We start from the raw sequence: 19,696 nt of genomic DNA on the forward strand, positions 1-19,696 counted from the left end.
CATAATTAAATTTTTATCATAGCTTTTTTTACCTTTTATTAAATATTAGTAAGAGAAAATATATATTTTTAATAAGGATAAATTTAATAACTTTATAAATTTTAAAATTTATTTTTAATTTCGGATGAAATTTGTTGAAAATGATACACAGGAATTCCTTGTAGCACAAAAAAAGGACTTTCTTTATCAGATAATGAATTTTTCCATCCATATAAAAGAAAAAGGTCTACTCATAGCCATACCCAAAAAAAAAAAAAAAAGAGAAAGGTCTTCCAAGAGTAATTAATGTTTGCATTATCTTATTAAAACTCAGTGGGTGCAGTTTGGGCCGTGGGTGGACCGGTCCTGGGATGGGCCTAAGCTATAAAACCAGGAAACACAAGTACAGTAAACCTACGGAGGCGAGGTCCGAGGACAAGTACTGGTTCCGGAGGTGTCGATTGCCCAATGTTCATGTTGTTCCGCACAATCTGAGTTGCTAACTTCACCTCGCCTCTCACAACACCGGTATCCTTCTCTCCTTCCGAACGCTCCTTCCACACATTCTTTTATGGCCCCAGGCTAACGCCTAGGATTGCACTCACGCAATTTACTTCCAAACGGTGTGCTTTCTCCCGCTATCATCATTTGCTTCTATATCTTGCATTTGAGCCAATGATTCTACATGTAATTGGATGAAACTGACAAGGAAAAAACTCACAATCTGGACTTTTGGTGATTCTTCAAATAATTGAATTGAATCGGCAAAAAAAGAATCTTTTTTGGATCTGTTGTGGCTTTATGTTATCTTCGGGTTTCTGTTCATTATCTCGTGGACTAGTGTTCAGGTGGATCTTCTTGTGTTTGTTTTCTGTCTCGTAAATTTCAAGACGCGACCTTTCGATACACATGTTCTAGTGGTTGCATAATGATGCTTGATGAATGTGTCTCTTTTGATATGAAGCGTAAATAAGTGACCATGCTTGCTGGCAATTCTAGGATGACCTTCGTTAGGTCCTCGTCTCTCCTTTCCAGTTGACCAGTTTTTGATATGGCTTTTTTGTGTACGGTTTATTTTAATTACGAAAGTGTCATCATATATGTATAAGCATAATATTCAGTTATGGTGTCAGTATTTGAATAAATCTTGTCCGGTCTCTTGTATTGCTATTTAGGCCAGCTGTATATGAAGGTAGTGATATATATATATATATATATATTAATTAATTAGCATAATGGTGGTCAGGTGACTTGATTATAATAATGTAATCAGGAATGACATGAGGCCGATCAGCCATACATGGGTTTCGGACTTCAGTGTGTCTTCAGAAAATCTCTCTACAGAATTTTACCTACAATTATTAAAAAAAAAAAACGGGGAAATCATCTGATACCTGTCTCATCCAGCATCATTTAATTTATTTTTCTCATTCGTTGTCATACCTTGTTCTTGAAGGATACTTCTGAATTAATCAGTTGTATTTATTTCTGTTGAAATAGTAAACTATATCAGTACATCTGATGGTTCTTGTGAATTGAAGTTGAGAGCAGAAATACAGTGAATGAGGAGGCTGGCGCACACAAGGAATCCTGTTATACAAGATATCTCAAACTCTAGATGCTAGGATTCTAAAATAATAAACTCAAGACTTAAGGAAACAATAAACTCAGACGCCAGATATTGATAAACTTCAAATTTATTGATAAACTTCAATTCATTAGGAGTCTCACAAAGATATGATTTCCCTTGAGTTCTATTTTTAGGGGCAATCTATTTGAATGAATTTAATGTTGCTTATTGTCACTATTGGTTGCAGTCTGAACCTTAAAGTTATTGAGTAATGTAGTTACGTTAACTATAAATGGTTTTGCATTCATATAATCTGATGAAAGGGTTTTCTCTCTGCAGCAATAGAAGAGTAGGGGAAAAACTGTAATTTCAATGTACTTTAGGAGAATACAATGTCGAGATTGGAGGTGGGGCATTTCGTTTCAGCCATCCAAATATTCTATTAGGCCGAGATGCTATGGTCATGCATGCTTTCAATCCCAGTGCACTAAGACTACCGTGGAAGAATGTGTTTCACATGATAGCATAATAAGGAGATGTCTGTTGGGATCTTTTTTGTCCAGGGTCGCATCATCTAATAATAATTGTATTGATCTGAATAGAAGGCCTAATTTATATTTGAGAAGTACTCAGTTACGCATCTACAGTTCAGAAAGTGATGGAAGGAATGCAAGTGAGGATAAACATGTAAATGCACATGATGGAGCTCACTGTGATAAGGAAAAGAACTGCCAAGATAAGTTTGGCGAAGATGCCAAACTCTGTAATTCTCATGCTCGACTTGGGGAGCAGGATCAAGAGGAGTGGCTCAAGAATGAGAAGATTTCCATTGAAAATAAAAAAAGAGAATCACCCTTTTTGACCAGAAAGGATAAGCTCAAAAACGAGTTCCTGAGAAGGGTTGTTCCTTGGGAGAAAATAAACATTTCATGGGACACATTTCCTTACTATATTCAGTAATTACTTTCTATTCCTTTTTCATTCTTGTATGTTTTAATGTCTACTCTTATTTGAGTTTCAAATGTAGATTGTGATTTACCTTTCCATTCGTAGAGAGAATACCAAAAATCTTCTGGTGGAATGTGCTGCTTCCCATTTGAGACATAATAAGGTTGCTTCTTCTTATGGTGCCCGTCTCTCGTCTTCTAGTGGGAGAATATTGCTCCAGAGCGTTCCTGGTATGCTATCTTTTTTGTTCATTTAGTCATTATTATATTTATTTACATAAATCACATCCCATTTCAATGCTTATCTGGCATCCGGCCTTCTTAAGTCAGATTCATAATTTTTCTTTTGAATGTTCATGCTGTCTTTCTCTCTGCAGGTAGTGAGCTCTATCGAGAGAGATTAGTTAGAGCACTTGCACAAGATCTAAAAGTTCCTTTGCTGGTTCTCGATAGCAATATCCTTGCTCCTTATGTATGTCCTGGACGAAGTTAAATTGCAATTTAATCAGTGGTTTAATACTTTTGGGGCCAGAAGGGCAAGGTACTAATATTGTTTTTCCTCTTGTCATGCAGTATATTGATGATGATTTATCATCATCAGAATGTGAGTCTGATGATGATAATGCAGAATCTGGTGAGGAGGCTTCTCTGGAGTCAGAGGATGAAGATGATAATGATGCTAGCAATGAAGAGGAGTGGACTAGCAGCACTGAGGCAAAGTCAGATGCTAGTGATAATGAAGAACATGATGCGATAGCAACTGCTGAAGCAGCCCTAAAGAAGGTGAAAGCAGCTGTTCAGAAACTAGTTCCCTACAACATTGAAGACTTTGAAAAGGTGTCTATATGGTTAACTTCTTAAGGGTAACATAATAGTATTATTCAGATATTTGGCTGAGATGGGATGAATTAATGAACAATCTAGTAACTGTGAAAGCCTCATCTTAGGCCTTAGAATGTAACTCTTCTAATGCTAGTGTTGCTTTCTTAAAGGTGTCTCAATGGTTAACTTCTTGAAGTTGAAGGTATCAGGATATGATTATTCAGCCATTTCATGATGATAAAGTAATTAATGAAGTATCTGATAATTGTGGGAGCTTTGTCTTAGCAGTTAGCCCCAAGAATATAACTATTCTGATGCGAGTGTTGAAGTATCTTTCATTTAGGTTTCCTTTGATTGGATATATAGATATTTTATAACAGAGCAGATACATAATCATTTATTGACAATGATCTAGAGTTTTCTGAATTGGATAGTTTTCCAACATGGGCATGTCTCAGGCCTGAGAGGCTTGAATTGAAAATTTACCTTTCTTTTAGATTTTAGGACTGTTTAGTGTGAAGGCTGCTGTTTAGGAGGAAATTCTGGGGTTTGCTCTGAACGTTATCTTTTACTGGAGAGAGAAAGTTGAACTTTTTAATATGGTTATTGGCCAGAGACTAGCTTGCTCCTACTTTAAATTAAATGTTAGTGGGATGCTACTTATAGAAACGACCTGCATCTTGGGAGTTTAAATTAAATATTAGGGTAAAGATGCAAATTTAGTCATAAATTATTTTTCGAGGAGCATTGGGTAGCCTATACTTTTAAATGGTACAAAATAAATCATCAACTAGTTAAAATAGAGCATCTATCACCTATCATTGAGCTTGAGCAAACGACATTGATTTCTCCCTCTCTCTAGATCTTCTCTCTCTAACTCTCTCATTGATCTCTTCCTCTCCACACCAAGGCATTGCTTCCAAGAAAGTAACACATTGGAGATCATTATCGGCGGCAGAGGAGCTCTTTCCCCTTTTGAGGAGTCTCCTCTTGCCAACTGCCTATCCCCCCTGCATATGAAAGCTTGCCGTGTGCTTCTGAATTTCATTGCCACCATTGACGACCCTAATTGCTATACCAGCACCTGGAAGAAGGACACAAGTCCTTGCACCTACAATGGTGTTAAATGCTTTCCAGATCCAAATAATTACACAGCTGTTTCAATATTATATTTCAACCAAACTAGTTTCTCTAGTCTTCAAGGTTCAAGCTTGCATCTTTCAGGAATCTTGGTCTCCATTCCAGAATCAAGATTCTTCCATGTCAACTCCAACAATTTCTCAAGATAAGTCCCCACAAAAATCATGGAATGCAAATATTTCTTTGAGCTCAACTTTAGCAACAACAAGCTCCAGGGTTGTTTTCCAATGGAAGTTCTTTCTATTACTAAACTACTTTTCTTAGATCTTTGGTTCAATACTCTCACTGGACTCATCCCTCCAAGGCTTTTCACCATGGATCTTGACATCGTCATCATCATCAACAACCAATTCAGCGGAAACCTTCCATGGAATTTCAACCATACACCTGTGAGATACCCCACATTGGCCAAAAGTAAGTTCACCGGACTGATCCCAAAAAGCATCGAAAATGCATCAAAACACCTTGATGGAAGTTCTGTTCTTGGGAAACCAGTTTGGTTGCTTACCTAACAAGATTGGGTTCCTAAAAGGGGCCACAGTCTTAGATGTGAGCAATAGCGCATCGATGGGTCCAATCCTATAATCTCTTTCCCTCGCTTGGATAAGATTTAGTACTTTGAACTTAGCTCACAACAAATTCCATGGTGCTGTTTTGGGATCAGTGTGCAAGCTTCCTGGAATTTGCAATCTGTCGAAGTGAGGGTTAGAGAGAGAAGGAGAAATTAACGTCATTTGCTCAAACTTAATGGTAGGTACTAGATGCTCTGTTTAATTAATTGATGATTTATTTTGATCCACTTGATAGTATAAGCTATCCAGTGTTCCTCAAAAAATAGTTCATGGCTAAATTTGCATTTTTACTCTTAAATATTATGTTGCGAGTAAGAGTGGGTTATAGACTAGTACATGCCGATGTATCAGGTGTCCAAGGCCTTAACGGTTGAAAACCAGAACTTAGATATCCAATTCTATGAAGCGATATTAAAATTTTTAGGAAGAAAGTGGAAATTGATAAATATCTGCAGAAAATTCATGCAAAAGCATCTTGTTTAGATCTTTCAGGGTTCTAGAAAAGACTTGTATCTGTTATCTGTTTAACTCAAGCATTCCTAGGAGGGGCAAATTATTTTTACATTAACTTATTATCTGTAATGAATAGTAAAAAGTTTGGTGTCATGCTTATGAATGAAACTAATTTTTCTACAGTGCGCATCATGGGCTGTTGAAGGGGAGGGAAAAGCTATAGCATAGAATAGAATTGCGAGTCTGTCTGCATTTTTATGCTTTTACTTTTATAGATATGAATAGAAGGATTAAAGATGATTTATTATTTATGGCAACTGATTGATGATAGGCTTAGCTGAATTTGAGTCAAGTGTTATGCTATAATATGCCTGGCGGGAATTATCATGAGTGAAGCTCGTGTAAATGTTTCTTGAAGAATTTTAAAGTTACACTAATAGTTAAGTGTAACCTTTGAGTCAACTTTTGAACTCATTTTGTTACTACTGATCTTTTGATGTCATTTGTTCCCTATTTTTGACCAGAGGTCATCTGAAGAGTCAGAAAATTCTGAGTCAACCAAATCTGAGGTTGTGAAGCCTTCTGACCAATCTGGATGCCAATTAAAGAAAGGTTAACTATTTGTTTAGCTGGAAACTTTCTTATATGGAACTCTACTTTATGCACATATAAGTAGATTAATATGGTCCGGTACTTGACATGTATTGCAGTTCTCTATTGTTTTCTGTAGTGGAAAATAATGACATTGTTGTTGGCTATGCATGTGATGTTGGGTTGAGTTATGTGACATGATGCTAAATTTGATAATTCATGTCTTCTCCCTCCCTCCCTATATATGTGTCTGTCTGTCTGCATTGGTTTTTTTATTATATTGGTCATTATTTATTGATAATCAATCAGTATTAAAATTTTTGCCCACTATATAAGCTAACGTGTTTTTAAAATCCTTAGGTGACCGTGTGAAATACATTGGGCCATCTGTTCAAATGAAAGTCAACAATAGGTAATACTGTGTTTCTCTGTTCTCTATTTTTTTCCATAACTTGTGTTCATCACACGTTACTTTGAACTTTGATGCATTGAGTCTAAGCTTCATACTACTCTTGTTATCTGCTTGCTGTTGTACTTCTGTGTGAAAGAAAACAACACTAAGGTCCCATTTGGTTGTTAGCAAAGAATGGAATGGAATGGATTGAAAAAATAAAGGGAAAAATAAGATGAGTAAAATATGGAGGGGGATAGGTGAACCATATTCATAAAGGAGAAAGGTAATTTAGTTCATAGGGTTGGTAGTCATGATTTATGACATTTTTGGCAGGTGTGATGATTCTTACATTTATGGTATATAGTATTGAGTTTTATCATGCTTGCCATAAGGGGGAAGGGTGATTTAATTTATTTTTGTTTTGATTTTTTTTAATGCATTCCATTCCCATTCTTTCTAATAACCAAACAGGACCTAAGTTTGCTGTAGAGAGCTTCGGTAATCTTGTGCTAGAAATTATCTGCTTAACTGTACAATACACTAAATTTTCTTTTTCCTTGTAATTAAATTGTTTAAAAGCATGTATAGATGTGCCCACAATGCTTCCATGTTGTGAGAATGTGGTGTTTCATCCTGGATCATATGATTTCCCCTTCTTTCATTGTTGTCAAATTTAATGATACATCACATCGCATCATACAGCTTAAAAGATGTTTTGCTTTGTTCTTATACATTACAAGGCTAATATGAAAGTTGGATATGATGTTGTTTAAGGTATGAAGCTCCTATTATGTTAGTGTACAATGACATACTGACCTGTACTACAAAAGCTGGGTTAAGCTGAGTGCCTGTATTGTTCACATCATATGGTTCCTAAATTTAAGCAACTGGTTATAAATATGATGATATCGAGAGAAACTTAATGAATCTGACAGGAAAAAAGTGTGTTATTCATCCAATTTTTTACATGATTAGAGAAGAAATTATCTGAGGAAATTGGAATGAAAAAACTAATGAAGTTCATGATTATTCTAAAACAAAAAGAATAATGAGAAGTAAGAGAGCTTAAAATGCAGCAATGCTGTCCAATTTCTTGGCGTTTCTGAAGCAGAGGTTCATTCAAAACAGTTTTGAACAGCAAGCAACATAGAGTCCAAAAGCTGATTCTTATCTGATGGGATGTGAGTTATCAAGGCATATAAGAGAGGAATAAAGTGTCATGGGATGTAGGGAACAGATGAAGAAATTGTGACCAGTACATGTGGCTGTTTGAATTTTTATTTCAGGGGGGGTTCATTACAGTTCTTAGGAGGGAGCTTAAGGCATTGATCATGTGATCTTAAGCTTACTTTTTTTTTTTTTGCTTGATGCCGTGTTAGGGCCTCATTATAATTCTTTGTATCTTGACGTAGAATGTAAGTGATGCTGATGGGTGGGCTCTGTCCAGAAAAATGGAAATGATTCTAGAACCTTTGTTTTGAAAATAAAGTTCATTGATTGGAAGAAAGTGGTGATGAGATATTCTATCCAGTTGATTCTCACGTATTTTGAGGTCTGCAGGAGTGGTTCTGGGAAAGCCATCCTTGCTCTTTCATGTAAACCCTTTTTATGATTATCCCACTGGACTGAGCACTCACCTGACATTGGCAATATAATTTATAACAGGATCATACTGGGGAAGATACTGACATCTGATGGTCCAACTAATGCTTACACTAATATCCATGGAAGGTGGGTTGGTAAGTCATCCCTATGTGTAGAAAACAATTGGATAAATGCCCCTCACCTTGGGCCATTATCTTGGAACTGCTTTTTTGACTTTGCTACCTACAAATTGAAGTCAACTTCTCTAACCCATGTGCAACCCATGATCCAATATCCATAGGCAGGGTCTTGTATTGTCGCTCCTAAGTCAATTGCTAAAAACTACTTCTGTCCCTGTTCTATGTTGATTTTGAATGGAATGGGCATATCTCTATAATCCACCATTTTTTACTTTTTGTAGCCAATATCCATGTGAGAATAATTTTCAATTTTCTTAGTTAAAATCATCGAATTTAAGAAAAATTGTCATTTAGTTGTTGTTACAAAGCTATGGAGAAATTTGTTACTCAATTACATGAAAAAAGAAATAAAATTAGTTCATGGAGAAGGACTTGTTGCTGTCATTTCAATTAAAAAAAAAAGAATAAAATACATTGAGCTCCCCTCTATACTACCTCAGATACGTCCTCTCTATTTTTAAAACTTATATGAACCTCCCTTAAAATTAATAGTTATTAAACACAAACCTCCCTTCTACTTTCAAAATTTAATTTTCATCCTTTCAACTGGTAGTTGATTGTTAAGTTACACATATTGGACAAAAATACTCCTCTTTAAATTTAAATATTATCTAAAAATCATTTTAAGTTACCAACAAAATTTAATAAATATGTTTTTCACTTTTTTATTCATATTTAAATTTTGTTGGTTATGCAAAATTATTTATTTATTATTTTTTATTCATATAGTTTTGTTGGCAAAAAGTATTTAAAAAAATTAAATAAATAAGTTGGCTAAAATAATATTTCATTCAAACATGCGTGTAAAAAAACTTAGTAAAATAGGGATTTAATATAATAAGAGATAAATTAATAAATATAATTTATGTTTATTTTTCTATAAATGTTATAATTTTAATACAATATTTAAAAAAACTTCATTAAAATATTACAATATTTAGTCATTTAAAGTTCCTTAAATTGGGGGAGAGACAGTAGACAATTAATGGTTGGGCCAGATTGCTTTGGCAATTTCCTTTGAAACCTAGTTTATTGTGCCCTATAAGGATTCCGAACATGCAGCAACTATGGTGTTCATGAAAAAGGATAGGGTTGTTAAGATTGGAGGCAGTGCTACTTATGCAAGCCTTTTGAAGTGCTTTTCTCTGATATATCTCTTCTTTAGTCCTTTGATTACTTCTCAAGTTTGGGATAATTCTAGGCTTAATTTTTGGGAGGATCAGTAGATTGGGCCTCCGGCACTTTTATTTTCCTTGGAACCTTAATGACTGAGTATTACCCAAATGAAATGTTGCATACCAATTAATTTTTCTTTTCTTGCGATATTTATGTAATGGATCTGATTTGTTGCATGGGCAGTTGTCTGAGATATCTTGTTTGCATGTATTTTATATTATACTGTACTAGTCATTAATGTGCTTGCTGGAGCTTAGGTAAAATGATAATTGTTACTTTTCCTAAAGCTGTGTGGTTTGGATTAACTTAGTGTTATCCTATAAAATTGTTTTTATGGATATATGCAACGGAGTTTGTGGTTATATACCATTGGAAACATGTCTTTGAAGAATTTATAGCTCATATATGAAAATTTTGAGATTTTATTTTAACAAATTCTGAAACTTTTGCAGATCTCTCTCCAATGGTCAACGAGGAGAGGTATATGAGGTGGAGGGGGATCAAGTTGCTGTCATCATGGACATTAGCGAAGATAATGCAAAGGAGGTTGAGGTGGAGAAATCTAATGAACATACAGAATCTCGACTTTGTTGGATACATGGTACATTTTTCTTACTCAAATTATTAGAACCAAAGTCTTAAAAACCGAACCGGTCAGTTCAACTAGTTCGAACAAGAGCTGGTCCTCAGTCTGATTTGGTATATGACCAAAACCGGACAAGTATAGAACCGGTCAGAGGCTGGACAAACCGGTCAAGAACTGAATAGACCAATAAAAGCGATCCAGTTTTATGTCTAAACCGGATCAAATAAAAAATGAAAAAAAAAACAGACAAAAATTACAGCTTTGTGGCTTTGGGCCAAGAGTTGTGATTTAAACAAATCACAACTCAGCGCCTGCTGCTGCTGTGAAATTAAATAGTGCTCCCCCACCCCTTTTATAGAAAAGCTATGCTTATCAACTTCTGCCATTTACACGATGTGGGACCTCAAAATTGCACTTCTTCTCCAATTTTCTTTCTTATTTTTTGTTTTTGTTTTTGTCATATATTTTTTATTTGATATTTGATTATTCGTTTTTCAAAAATCTTAACATCTTTTCTTAATGTAAACATAAATATATTATCTTTATACTTCTAATTTTTTATCTATTTTTGTTTAAACTTTTTAATTTAGTTTTGATTAGCCTTCTAAAAATAATTAATAAGATGTCAGTTTCTTTATAAACAAATATGTGTTCTTGAATATTAAAGAAATTTAGAGTCATTTTGAAGACATATGATTAATTTCATCTTATAAATTTAATCTTGTGAAATAAAATTTTATAAAATGTTTCTTTTAATGTAATATTCATATAAAATAAAAAATATAGTAAATTAATCACATTTGGTTCAACCACAGTTCGACCATTGACCCTTAAACTAGTACCTTAGCCAATTCAAGGACTGGTTTGGTTTTTAAAACCTTGATTAGAATAGAATTACTCAATCTTTTAAAGTCTTAATCTCAGTCTTTAGAATTTCAATGGTTAGTTGATTTTGTTTGAAGAATTTTTTTTAGTTTATCAGTTTGAACCTATGTTTCCAGAAACATACTATATATGTATATTTATATGTGCTCTTCTATTGCTTTTTCTCTCATAAATCTCTTTATTAATTAAATGCTGCCTTCAAAAGAAAAGAAAATTGTACTATGTTATGACAGAGAGATGTTGAAATAATATGCTTCCTCCTGTAGGTAAAGTAGTTTCTATGGTAGGACTTGAAACAAAAAGCTTCTGATATAATCATAATGTTGTTAAGGTGCAAGATTCGATGCAAGTATGTGAATAGGGGTGTGCATTTTTGTTCTTCTCATGATAAGAAACCTATGCTTTTTTCCTATTTACTTGCAGTTAAGGACATTGAGCATGACCCTGATGCTCATGTACAGGATTGCTACATTGTTATGGAGGCTCTATGTGAGGTATAATGCTGAAATGCCATTCTTTTCCTTTTATTGGATCTCAAAGTAAGATACATCATAGCTAGAACAATGAATCATGACTTCTGCAGGTTTTGGATTCCAAACAACCTCTTGTTGTCTATTTCCCAGACAGTACACAGTGGTTTCATAATTCAGTCCTGAAGTCTAACAGAAAAGAGTTCTTTCATAAGGTTCAAGAAATGTTTGACAAGTTGTCCGGTCCAGTTGTGTTGATTTGTGGACAAAACAAAATTCAATCTGGGTCAAAAGAGAAAAAGCAATTTGTAAGCACCATTAGCTATTTTGGTTATATTTTCTTGTTATCTGTGTGATCGTGATTTGAATTTCATCACCATATAGCAAGTAGTAACCATATTTTGACTGTTGTCCGACCACATGTGATGCTTGACAGACAATGATACTTCCAAACTTTGGACGCGTTGGTAAGCTGGTAATTCTTGCTTTCACTCTACAAGTTTATGCATTACCTGTAATACTTTATTGTTCTGCCCATGGGCTGAAAATATGCTGCTATCAAAATAATATTCTTGCTTAGATACCAGTGAACAGTCTTATATACATTGCATGTTTCAAGAAAACTTGGTTGTCCTTGTAAATACTGTAAAATCTATTAATAACTGACCCCCTTAAAATTATTGAGCAGATCTAACCATTCATAAAATTAGTAAGATCTATTCCAGATATGGCAAGCTGCTTTGTTATTTGAATTTAAATTGCTGAGTTTTCAATCAAGCATACGAAATGAATTTCTGGAAAGAAAGCTTTCATTAGATCGTTTCACTTGTCATTGTGAAAATAAGTGAACCCCATTTCTGCTATCCTCAAAGAAATTAGACACATGTCGAATACTGCTGTCTGCAAAAATTGCTGGACTGTTGATGAAGTTTTAGATTTCTTGGGCTTTTCAAGAATTCACATGATAAGTGTTTGACTTTCTTTGAAATGAAAATGGTTTTCTTTTGTTATAGAATTGACTTTATCGTCCATTGTATTTGAATTTCCATCATCCAAATTTTTTTACGTTTTGTTCTGGCATCTTTGCTAGTCTTCTTCTATTTGCAGAAATGTAAGTGTTATTGGAACCATGATATATATATATATATATATATGATTCATTTTATAAAGAAACCTTTTTTCTGCCTTAATTTGAAGTCCTTCAAATCAGATTAAGGTCATTCCTTTTAAGTCACCATTTTTATGACTATTTTCTGTTTTATTGATCTCTGGCTTTTCTTGTCTTATTCTCGTAGTTGTGTAGAGCTTTTTCAGTTAGTTAGCGTAAGATTTTTTTTTTTTGACGGCCATACATTGTGATTTCAAATGTTACTGATTGGTTTTTCTTTTCTTTTCAATTTAAATTACTTGGCCAATTTATGGCGCCCAACAGCAGCTGTACCCTACCTGTTGGCAGTTATAAATTGAATCCGGATTTTTTCATGTATTATAAAGAAACTAATCTAGATTCTGAATACAGAACTGATGTAAGACACACTCACACACACCTGCATAGATCTGAAAAAAAGGGAGAGAGTAGGGAGAAATAGAGACATAGAGAGGGAGAGATTAGAGGCAGAAACAAAGAAGGGAGAGAGCAGACAGAGAAAGAGGAAAGGGAGAGACAGACGAAAGGGAGAGGGGGAAGCTGTCTGAGTACTAAATCAAAATACTTCATTCATCATGTGTTCTCTTATAAGAGTAAAGCCTACTCTATTTAAACTAAAGTTGCCTGCCTATTAAGGAAACCTTACAGTATGTTTGGATTCAACATATAATCGATTTTAACCAAAATTAACCAAACAGTCAAAAAATTTAATAATTGATTATTGAGTCAAAATCACATTTTGAAATAAGCTGTAGGAGGTTGCTTATAGATTCAATTTTATCATTAAATAATATATTTTACTTCTTAAATAAAGTTTAACAAATTTAATTATATCAAATACAACTTTATCAGTAATTTAATTTTTAAAAAAATGCCTTTTATGTTAATTAGTACAGCTAAAATCAATTTTAAAAAAACAGTATTTTAATAGATTGCGTTACAACATAATCAATTATAATTAAAATAATCAAATTAACAATTATTTTCATGATCAATTATACCCAATTGAAATCCAAATGAGCCCTTGATCACTCATCCATATAAAGCCACTTTTTATATTTCCTTTTACAAAATATTAAAATAACACAAAGGAAACAACATATTAAAATAACACAAGAAAGCCTATTTTTTTTTCTAAAATAATAATAATAATAATAATAATAATAATAATAATATACTGGCCTAGGTTTCTTCAAAATATATCATTCTTATATTTCATCAAGAACCCAATGGTCGATAAACTGGCAACAGGGCAGGGTTTGTTGCACTTTTGTCACTGTAATTTCACCTCTATAATGGATTATGAATTCATTTTTGTAATATTTTGCAGCCTCTTTCTCTGAAACACTTGACTGAGGGACTTGGAGCAACAAAGAGATTGGATGATAATGAAATCCACAAGCTTTTCACCAATGTTTTGTGCATGCATCCGCCAAAGGCAAGTTTTCATATCAATTAATTATGACAAAAAATTTATGGTTTTTTTATTATTATAGTTTGCTTCGTGATGATTAAAAAAACTGTCTTTGATAAACGACATGCTCACCATTGTATTGAGTCCTTTCTCATTTTTATGGTATTTCTTCAGATTCTAGTTCCTTTTCCAGCCTTTATTTTTCTTTTCTTCATTTTCTTTACCTTTTTATTCTATCCATCTTCTTGTCATTATTATTATTTGGGAAGTGTTTTCTCCAGATATTGGTGTTTCAGTCCTGATCATCTATGTTGTGGTTACATATGACATTGTATGACACTTGGCAGGAGGAAGATCAACTTGGAACTTTTAAAAAACAACTTGAGGAAGACAGGAAAATTGTGATTTCCGTAGTAGTTTGAATGAACTACATAAGGTAAAAAATTTATTTTTGCAGCATTTTCACTAACTTAGTAATGAGCGACAATATGTTTGGCCTTTCAGGTATGGTTCCACGTTATGAATTTTACATCATTAATTGGATTTTCATGTTGCAGGTTCTTGAAGAACATGAGCTATCATGCTTGGACCTCTTGCAAGTAAATACTGACAGTGTCATTCTGACAAAGCAAAGTATGAATGCAGTCAGATTTTACAAGTTATTCCAACTATCTTATATGCCATAATCCTTTCTTCTTTTATTCTTGTACGTGTACCTTCTATTTATTTCCTTCTCACATGGACATAATCTTAACATACTGAATGAGGTGGATGTTTTGACTTCTTGTGAGAGGTGGAATGTGATGGAGACTTGGTAATATCGGATGCTTAATGGGTTATCTAAGTAGATTGCTTCTTAGCTTTTGAGGTAGGGTTTTTCATCCCACTTAAGTACCCATGAGAATGCAAAATCAAATTATAAGGACCAAATTTTGTGGTAACTCAAAAAATGGTGGGCTCAAATTGCAGGAAGAATACATATATAAGGTTATATACTAAATTGATATGTGTGAAACTGCAAGGCTTGTTTTCACTTGATGTATGTTAGATGGAGCCATCTAAGTCTTGTGCAGGTGGGCTGCAATGTTCGCTGCCTATCCCATACAAAATCTGCCAGAAAATGGCTCGAGTCAAAACTAACCCAAAGGTTGTGTCAAATAAACTACGAGAGACAACTACTATGAAGTCATGATAGCATGAGTCTGATTGCATATCTCAATTTTCATGCCATGGAATTGGAATTTGGCATGAACCCACTAGGAATATATCCCATGAACTCATAACAAATCTAAATATACACACCCTAAAAAAGCTGAACCAAGATCTAATGATCCACTTGAACTCTTGAACACAGAAGAACAAGGACCCAAAGTGTTTGAAGATGCTACAAGGTTGATCAAGTCTTAATGAGTCTGTTAGTTCAAGGAAGAACCCCGGAGAAAATCCACTCTCGAGTGAAGTTCCATAACTTGAAATCTGATTACCAAATGAAGTGTGCAATATATTTTTTGAGATAGATTCAAACTTAATTGCCTAGGAAACGTGAACCTAGAGACTCAAAATAATTAATGCTAGGCAAGAAAAATAACAGTTAATTCAATGACACCCTTGGCATTTTTGTCCAGATTTGTTAATCCAATTGCCATTTGCTTTGCCAAAGTTTCTCACACAAGTCCAATCAAAGCCTCCTTGATTCTTTTAGCTCTTGCTTTGGTGACTGAACTACTTGGAATGTGTAAAGGATCTCTTGAAGTGCTAGAAGCCACTTGTTGTTTTACATTGTTGTTTAAAATAACTTGTTTTGCATCATCCTCTTCCAGAGTTCATACCACATGAGACGTAACATTTTTTGGAGAGCATGTGTATTCTTTAAAAGTTTGCTTTAAGTCTAAAAAGGATGGAGGGCCTAGTTCCTGGTAACTTGGTGTTCAAGAGCATTGATCTATTGAGCAAGTTGTGATGGCATTTTGCTCTGGAACCTGATTCCCTTTGGGATACTGTGATCAAGAGTAAATATGGTGTTGAGCATAATGTTTGGGATGTCGATATCTTATGTAGTTGGAGTAGAAGTCTAATTTCCCTTTTATTTTCTATAATCTATAATACATCACTTCTATCAAATAAAATAAGTTTAGAGAAAAATTAAACCTTGAGTTTCTACAGATTTTACTGGAGAAATTCTAAGATAGCTGTTCTTTATAGTGCAATGCTTGCACACATCATGGTTTTGATGATTATTTACTTTTTCTTTCAGAAGCTGAAAAGGTGGTGGGCTGGGCAAAAAATAATTACTTGTCATCTTGCCCACTTCCTTATGTTAAAGGAGAACGATTGTGCCTGCCTCGTGAAAGGTAAAATATAAATCCTCTTATTTCTCATGTTTGGCAAAATTTTGGAGCTGATTTGTTTTGTTCTTTTTCCATGTTGGAAGTCTTGAAATTGCAATCTCAAGATTGAAGGATCAAGAAACTATGTCACGGAAGCCCTCTCAGGGTCTGAAGGCATGTGATTTATGCTACTTGCTGAAATTTCTGTTAATTCATTGTTCATTTTATGTGTTCTTATGTTGTACATAAAATGCAACAGAACCTTGCAAAGGATGAGTACGAGGGCAACTTTATTTCAGCTGTAGTACCTCCTGGTGAAATTGGGGTAAAGTTTGATGACATAGGTGCTCTTGAAGATGTGAAGAAGGCTCTTAATGAACTTGTCATCCTTCCGATGAGAAGGCCTGAGCTTTTCTCTCGTGGAAATTTGTTACGGGTAGCGATTCTTGTTTCATGCATGCAGTTTCAATTAAAACAAATAACTTGCTCTTTTCCTTCATTTTTCTGATATTGAAGAAGCTTCTGTCAGCCTTGCAAAGGAATATTACTTTTTGGTCCTCCTGGCACTGGGAAAACTCTTCTGGCCAAGGCACTCGCAACGGAAGCAGGTGCAAATTTTATCAGCATAACCGGTTCAACTCTAACATCAAAGGTGATACAAGTCCTGGAACTTCTTCCATTTTAGTTGATGCCATGGAAACAACCATCAAACAATCATAAATTTGATGGTTATTTAATGAAAGGATTATGTTGTTTAACATTCTTTGGTTAATTTTGTTCATATAAGTGGGTCCAGAATGCAGTTTCTGACAGTTGATTCTTTGCTGATGCAGTGGTTTGGAGATGCTGAGAAACTTACCAAAGCCCTTTTCTCCTTTGCCAGCAAGCTTTCTCCTGTCATTATATTTGTTGATGAAGTGAGTGCGTGGGTGTATATCATAAAAGACATTAACTTAAATTTTACTTTTGAAACAAGCATTTCACGATGGAGAAGGTGTATTATATTCTGATACACCAAAACACATTTTTTGTATATTGATGCCACAGAAAAAGAATGCAACTTAAAAAGTTAGATGATTGCTTGAAATGAGAGGAAGAAGTATAACCAATGGCAAAAACAAAAGTAAGGAGTATAATTATGTATCTTCTCTGCTGTGACTCTGGCTGTGCATTTTAATTTGGTTAATCAGTGTGAAAAAAAAAAATTGCACAGTTGAATCCACTAGTTTTGTCCATGCTTACTTTCTTAAAATTTGTCATTGCATTGTGAGGTCATCAAGCTATTTTCCTTTGTTTCTTTATAAATTGCTTCTGACCTGAATCTGTGTTATAGGTTGATAGTTTGCTTGGTGCACGAGGTGGTGCTTTTGAGCATGAAGCCACTAGAAGAATGAGGAATGAGTTCATGGCAGCTTGGGACGGTTTGAGGACCAAAGAGAGCCAAAGAATCCTCATTCTTGGTGCAACAAACAGGCCTTTCGATCTTGATGATGCTGTTATACGCCGCTTACCAAGAAGGTAAATGACTAGATTTCTTTTACAGAGTAATAATTATTTATTGAAGCCTTACTGTTCTTGTCTTAATCCGATTATCACGTTTATATTCTGAATCTTGTTCTGGGCTTCTCATGAAGCAATCTATAATTATCCGGTCGTTGCATGAAAGTTGATATTTTAGTAGAGCCAGTGAGAAGTTTACTCTTATAATCATGCTTCAACATTATGGCTTCTGATCAATTAAGGGGAGGGAAATTTGGCTAAGTTTTACTGTGTCATTGCATTGTCCAGGATATATGTGGATTTGCCAGATGCTGAAAATCGGATGAAGATCTTAAGAATATTTCTCGCACAAGAAAATCTTGATCTTGATTTTCGGTTTGAGAAACTTGCCAACTTGACTGAGGGATACTCTGGCAGTGATTTGAAGGTGAATAGTGTCTGTTATATTCCTTGTTCTTAGCTCCTATGTATAGCAATTTTAAGGATAAACGTAAGCATGGCATATATCTCACCCTCCTTCATGACTTTGTTTGGAAGAACCTTTGCATTGCTGCGGCATATAGACCTGTTCAAGAGCTCCTAGAGAATGAAAAGAAGGTACAGAGCTTATAAACTATCTGACACTTGTTTGGTTCTGCTGCAAAAAAATTTCTTTGTTGAATCAAAATCACTTGCCAAGTGCTGCTCTTTCATGTTTACAATGATCTCTGGTTGGTTTCATCCGTTGTGCAATTTTTTCCTTGCTTCATGGGGGGAGTCAAAACTCTGTTGGATTATCTCTTGCCCGCCTATATTTGTACTGGGTTTACTTTGCTAGGTTGCATAATGCATCTTTTTGGTTTCTACAGGCGGGTTATAATGGTCCAACGGCAGCATTAAGGCCTCTAAAATTGGATGATTTTGTTCAGGCAAAATCTAAGGTATATAATATATTTTAATTTTCTTTCTTTTCTTTTTAAATTGTTGTATTTTATACGAAGTAGAAAAGTTTATTTGAAACACTTCCTGATTCCTCGGTTCAGCCTATGCAATCTCGGTTTTCTGACTCGTGCCATAACATTTGGTCAAAATGTTTAAACTGGTCTGATGAAACGTGTAGGTTGGCCCATCAGTGGCCTATGATGCAGCAAGCATGAATGAGTTGAGGAAGTGGAATGAAATGTACGGAGAAGGTGGAAGTAGGACAAATTCTCCATTTGGATTTGGAAGCTGATAATAAAGCTTCTGTTTCTAACTAATTTTATCAGTGAGGTTACAATGAAAAGCAATATACCAGAAAAGTGGCAAATAGCACAGGGATGGATACTCTATACTTCTCAAGAAAATTGATGCATAGTTCAGAGAGAAATATAAGGTTGGGTAGGTCCCTACTTGGTTCTTTCAATCTCTGAACTTCACCTCTAGAAAATCTATTTTGAATTGAATCCCCGTATTTACCACACTGTCCGGCCTCTAATTTGTTACTCTGTAAAAGGCTAGTGCTCTTAGGTTTTTACTAATTCATAGTTGATATCCAACGATCCTGCTTTGGAGGGTTGGGCATTTTCTAGGTGGTTTTCTTCCCCCCCCCCCCCCCCCCCAAAAAAACCCACCCTTTCTTTTTTCCGCATGTTGAGCACAGTAATATAGTGTGGTGATTTTTAATGAAATAGGTAGCCCCTTGATTTGTTTTCTGAGTTGATCAATTTCTCTTTTTAACACAGCGTTGATAGATTTCATGTAAAACAATTGTAAACCCCAAAAAATATTCCATGTATCATGATTGGGCTGTTTACCCAATTTCTCACCGATATTTAATAATTTAACTCATGTCACCAAACAAGTAATTTAGCTGCTCACTTTTCTTGCTCGCATGCGGCAATACTCGGAGTACAAGAAAGACTGCAGTGGAGTTTTGCTTGATCTGATGGAAACAAAAGTCGAGTTTGTTGAAGCTGAT

General features: G+C 34.7%; 1 protein-coding gene and 1 pseudogene across 1 annotated transcript; both read left to right on the plus strand.

The window, feature by feature from the left end:
- Positions 1–408: 408 nt before the first annotated feature.
- Positions 409–19,332, plus strand: LOC129310710 (uncharacterized). The gene is given in 26 exon segments (XM_054952625.1): positions 409–602; positions 1,889–2,505; positions 2,603–2,727; positions 2,874–2,968; positions 3,070–3,333; positions 6,008–6,095; positions 6,435–6,486; positions 8,134–8,199; positions 9,881–10,029; positions 11,323–11,393; positions 11,483–11,677; positions 11,806–11,844; positions 13,847–13,954; positions 14,278–14,335; positions 14,338–14,366; positions 14,488–14,563; positions 16,185–16,281; positions 16,362–16,431; positions 16,517–16,693; positions 16,787–16,909; positions 17,091–17,174; positions 17,591–17,775; positions 18,046–18,184; positions 18,295–18,354; positions 18,606–18,677; positions 18,857–19,332. Coding segments are annotated over 25 exon segments (3,120 nt in total). The 5' UTR covers positions 409–602; positions 1,889–1,921; the 3' UTR covers positions 18,971–19,332.
- On the plus strand, positions 3,345–5,996 carry LOC129310711 (uncharacterized protein At4g06744-like; annotated as a pseudogene).
- Positions 19,333–19,696: the final 364 nt, after the last annotated feature.

Source organism: Prosopis cineraria, unplaced genomic scaffold, assembly GCF_029017545.1.
Source record: "Prosopis cineraria cultivar Desert tree isolate PC_DT_omini unplaced genomic scaffold, ASM2901754v1 PC5, whole genome shotgun sequence".
Classification (NCBI taxonomy): Eukaryota; Viridiplantae; Streptophyta; class Magnoliopsida; order Fabales; family Fabaceae; genus Prosopis; species Prosopis cineraria.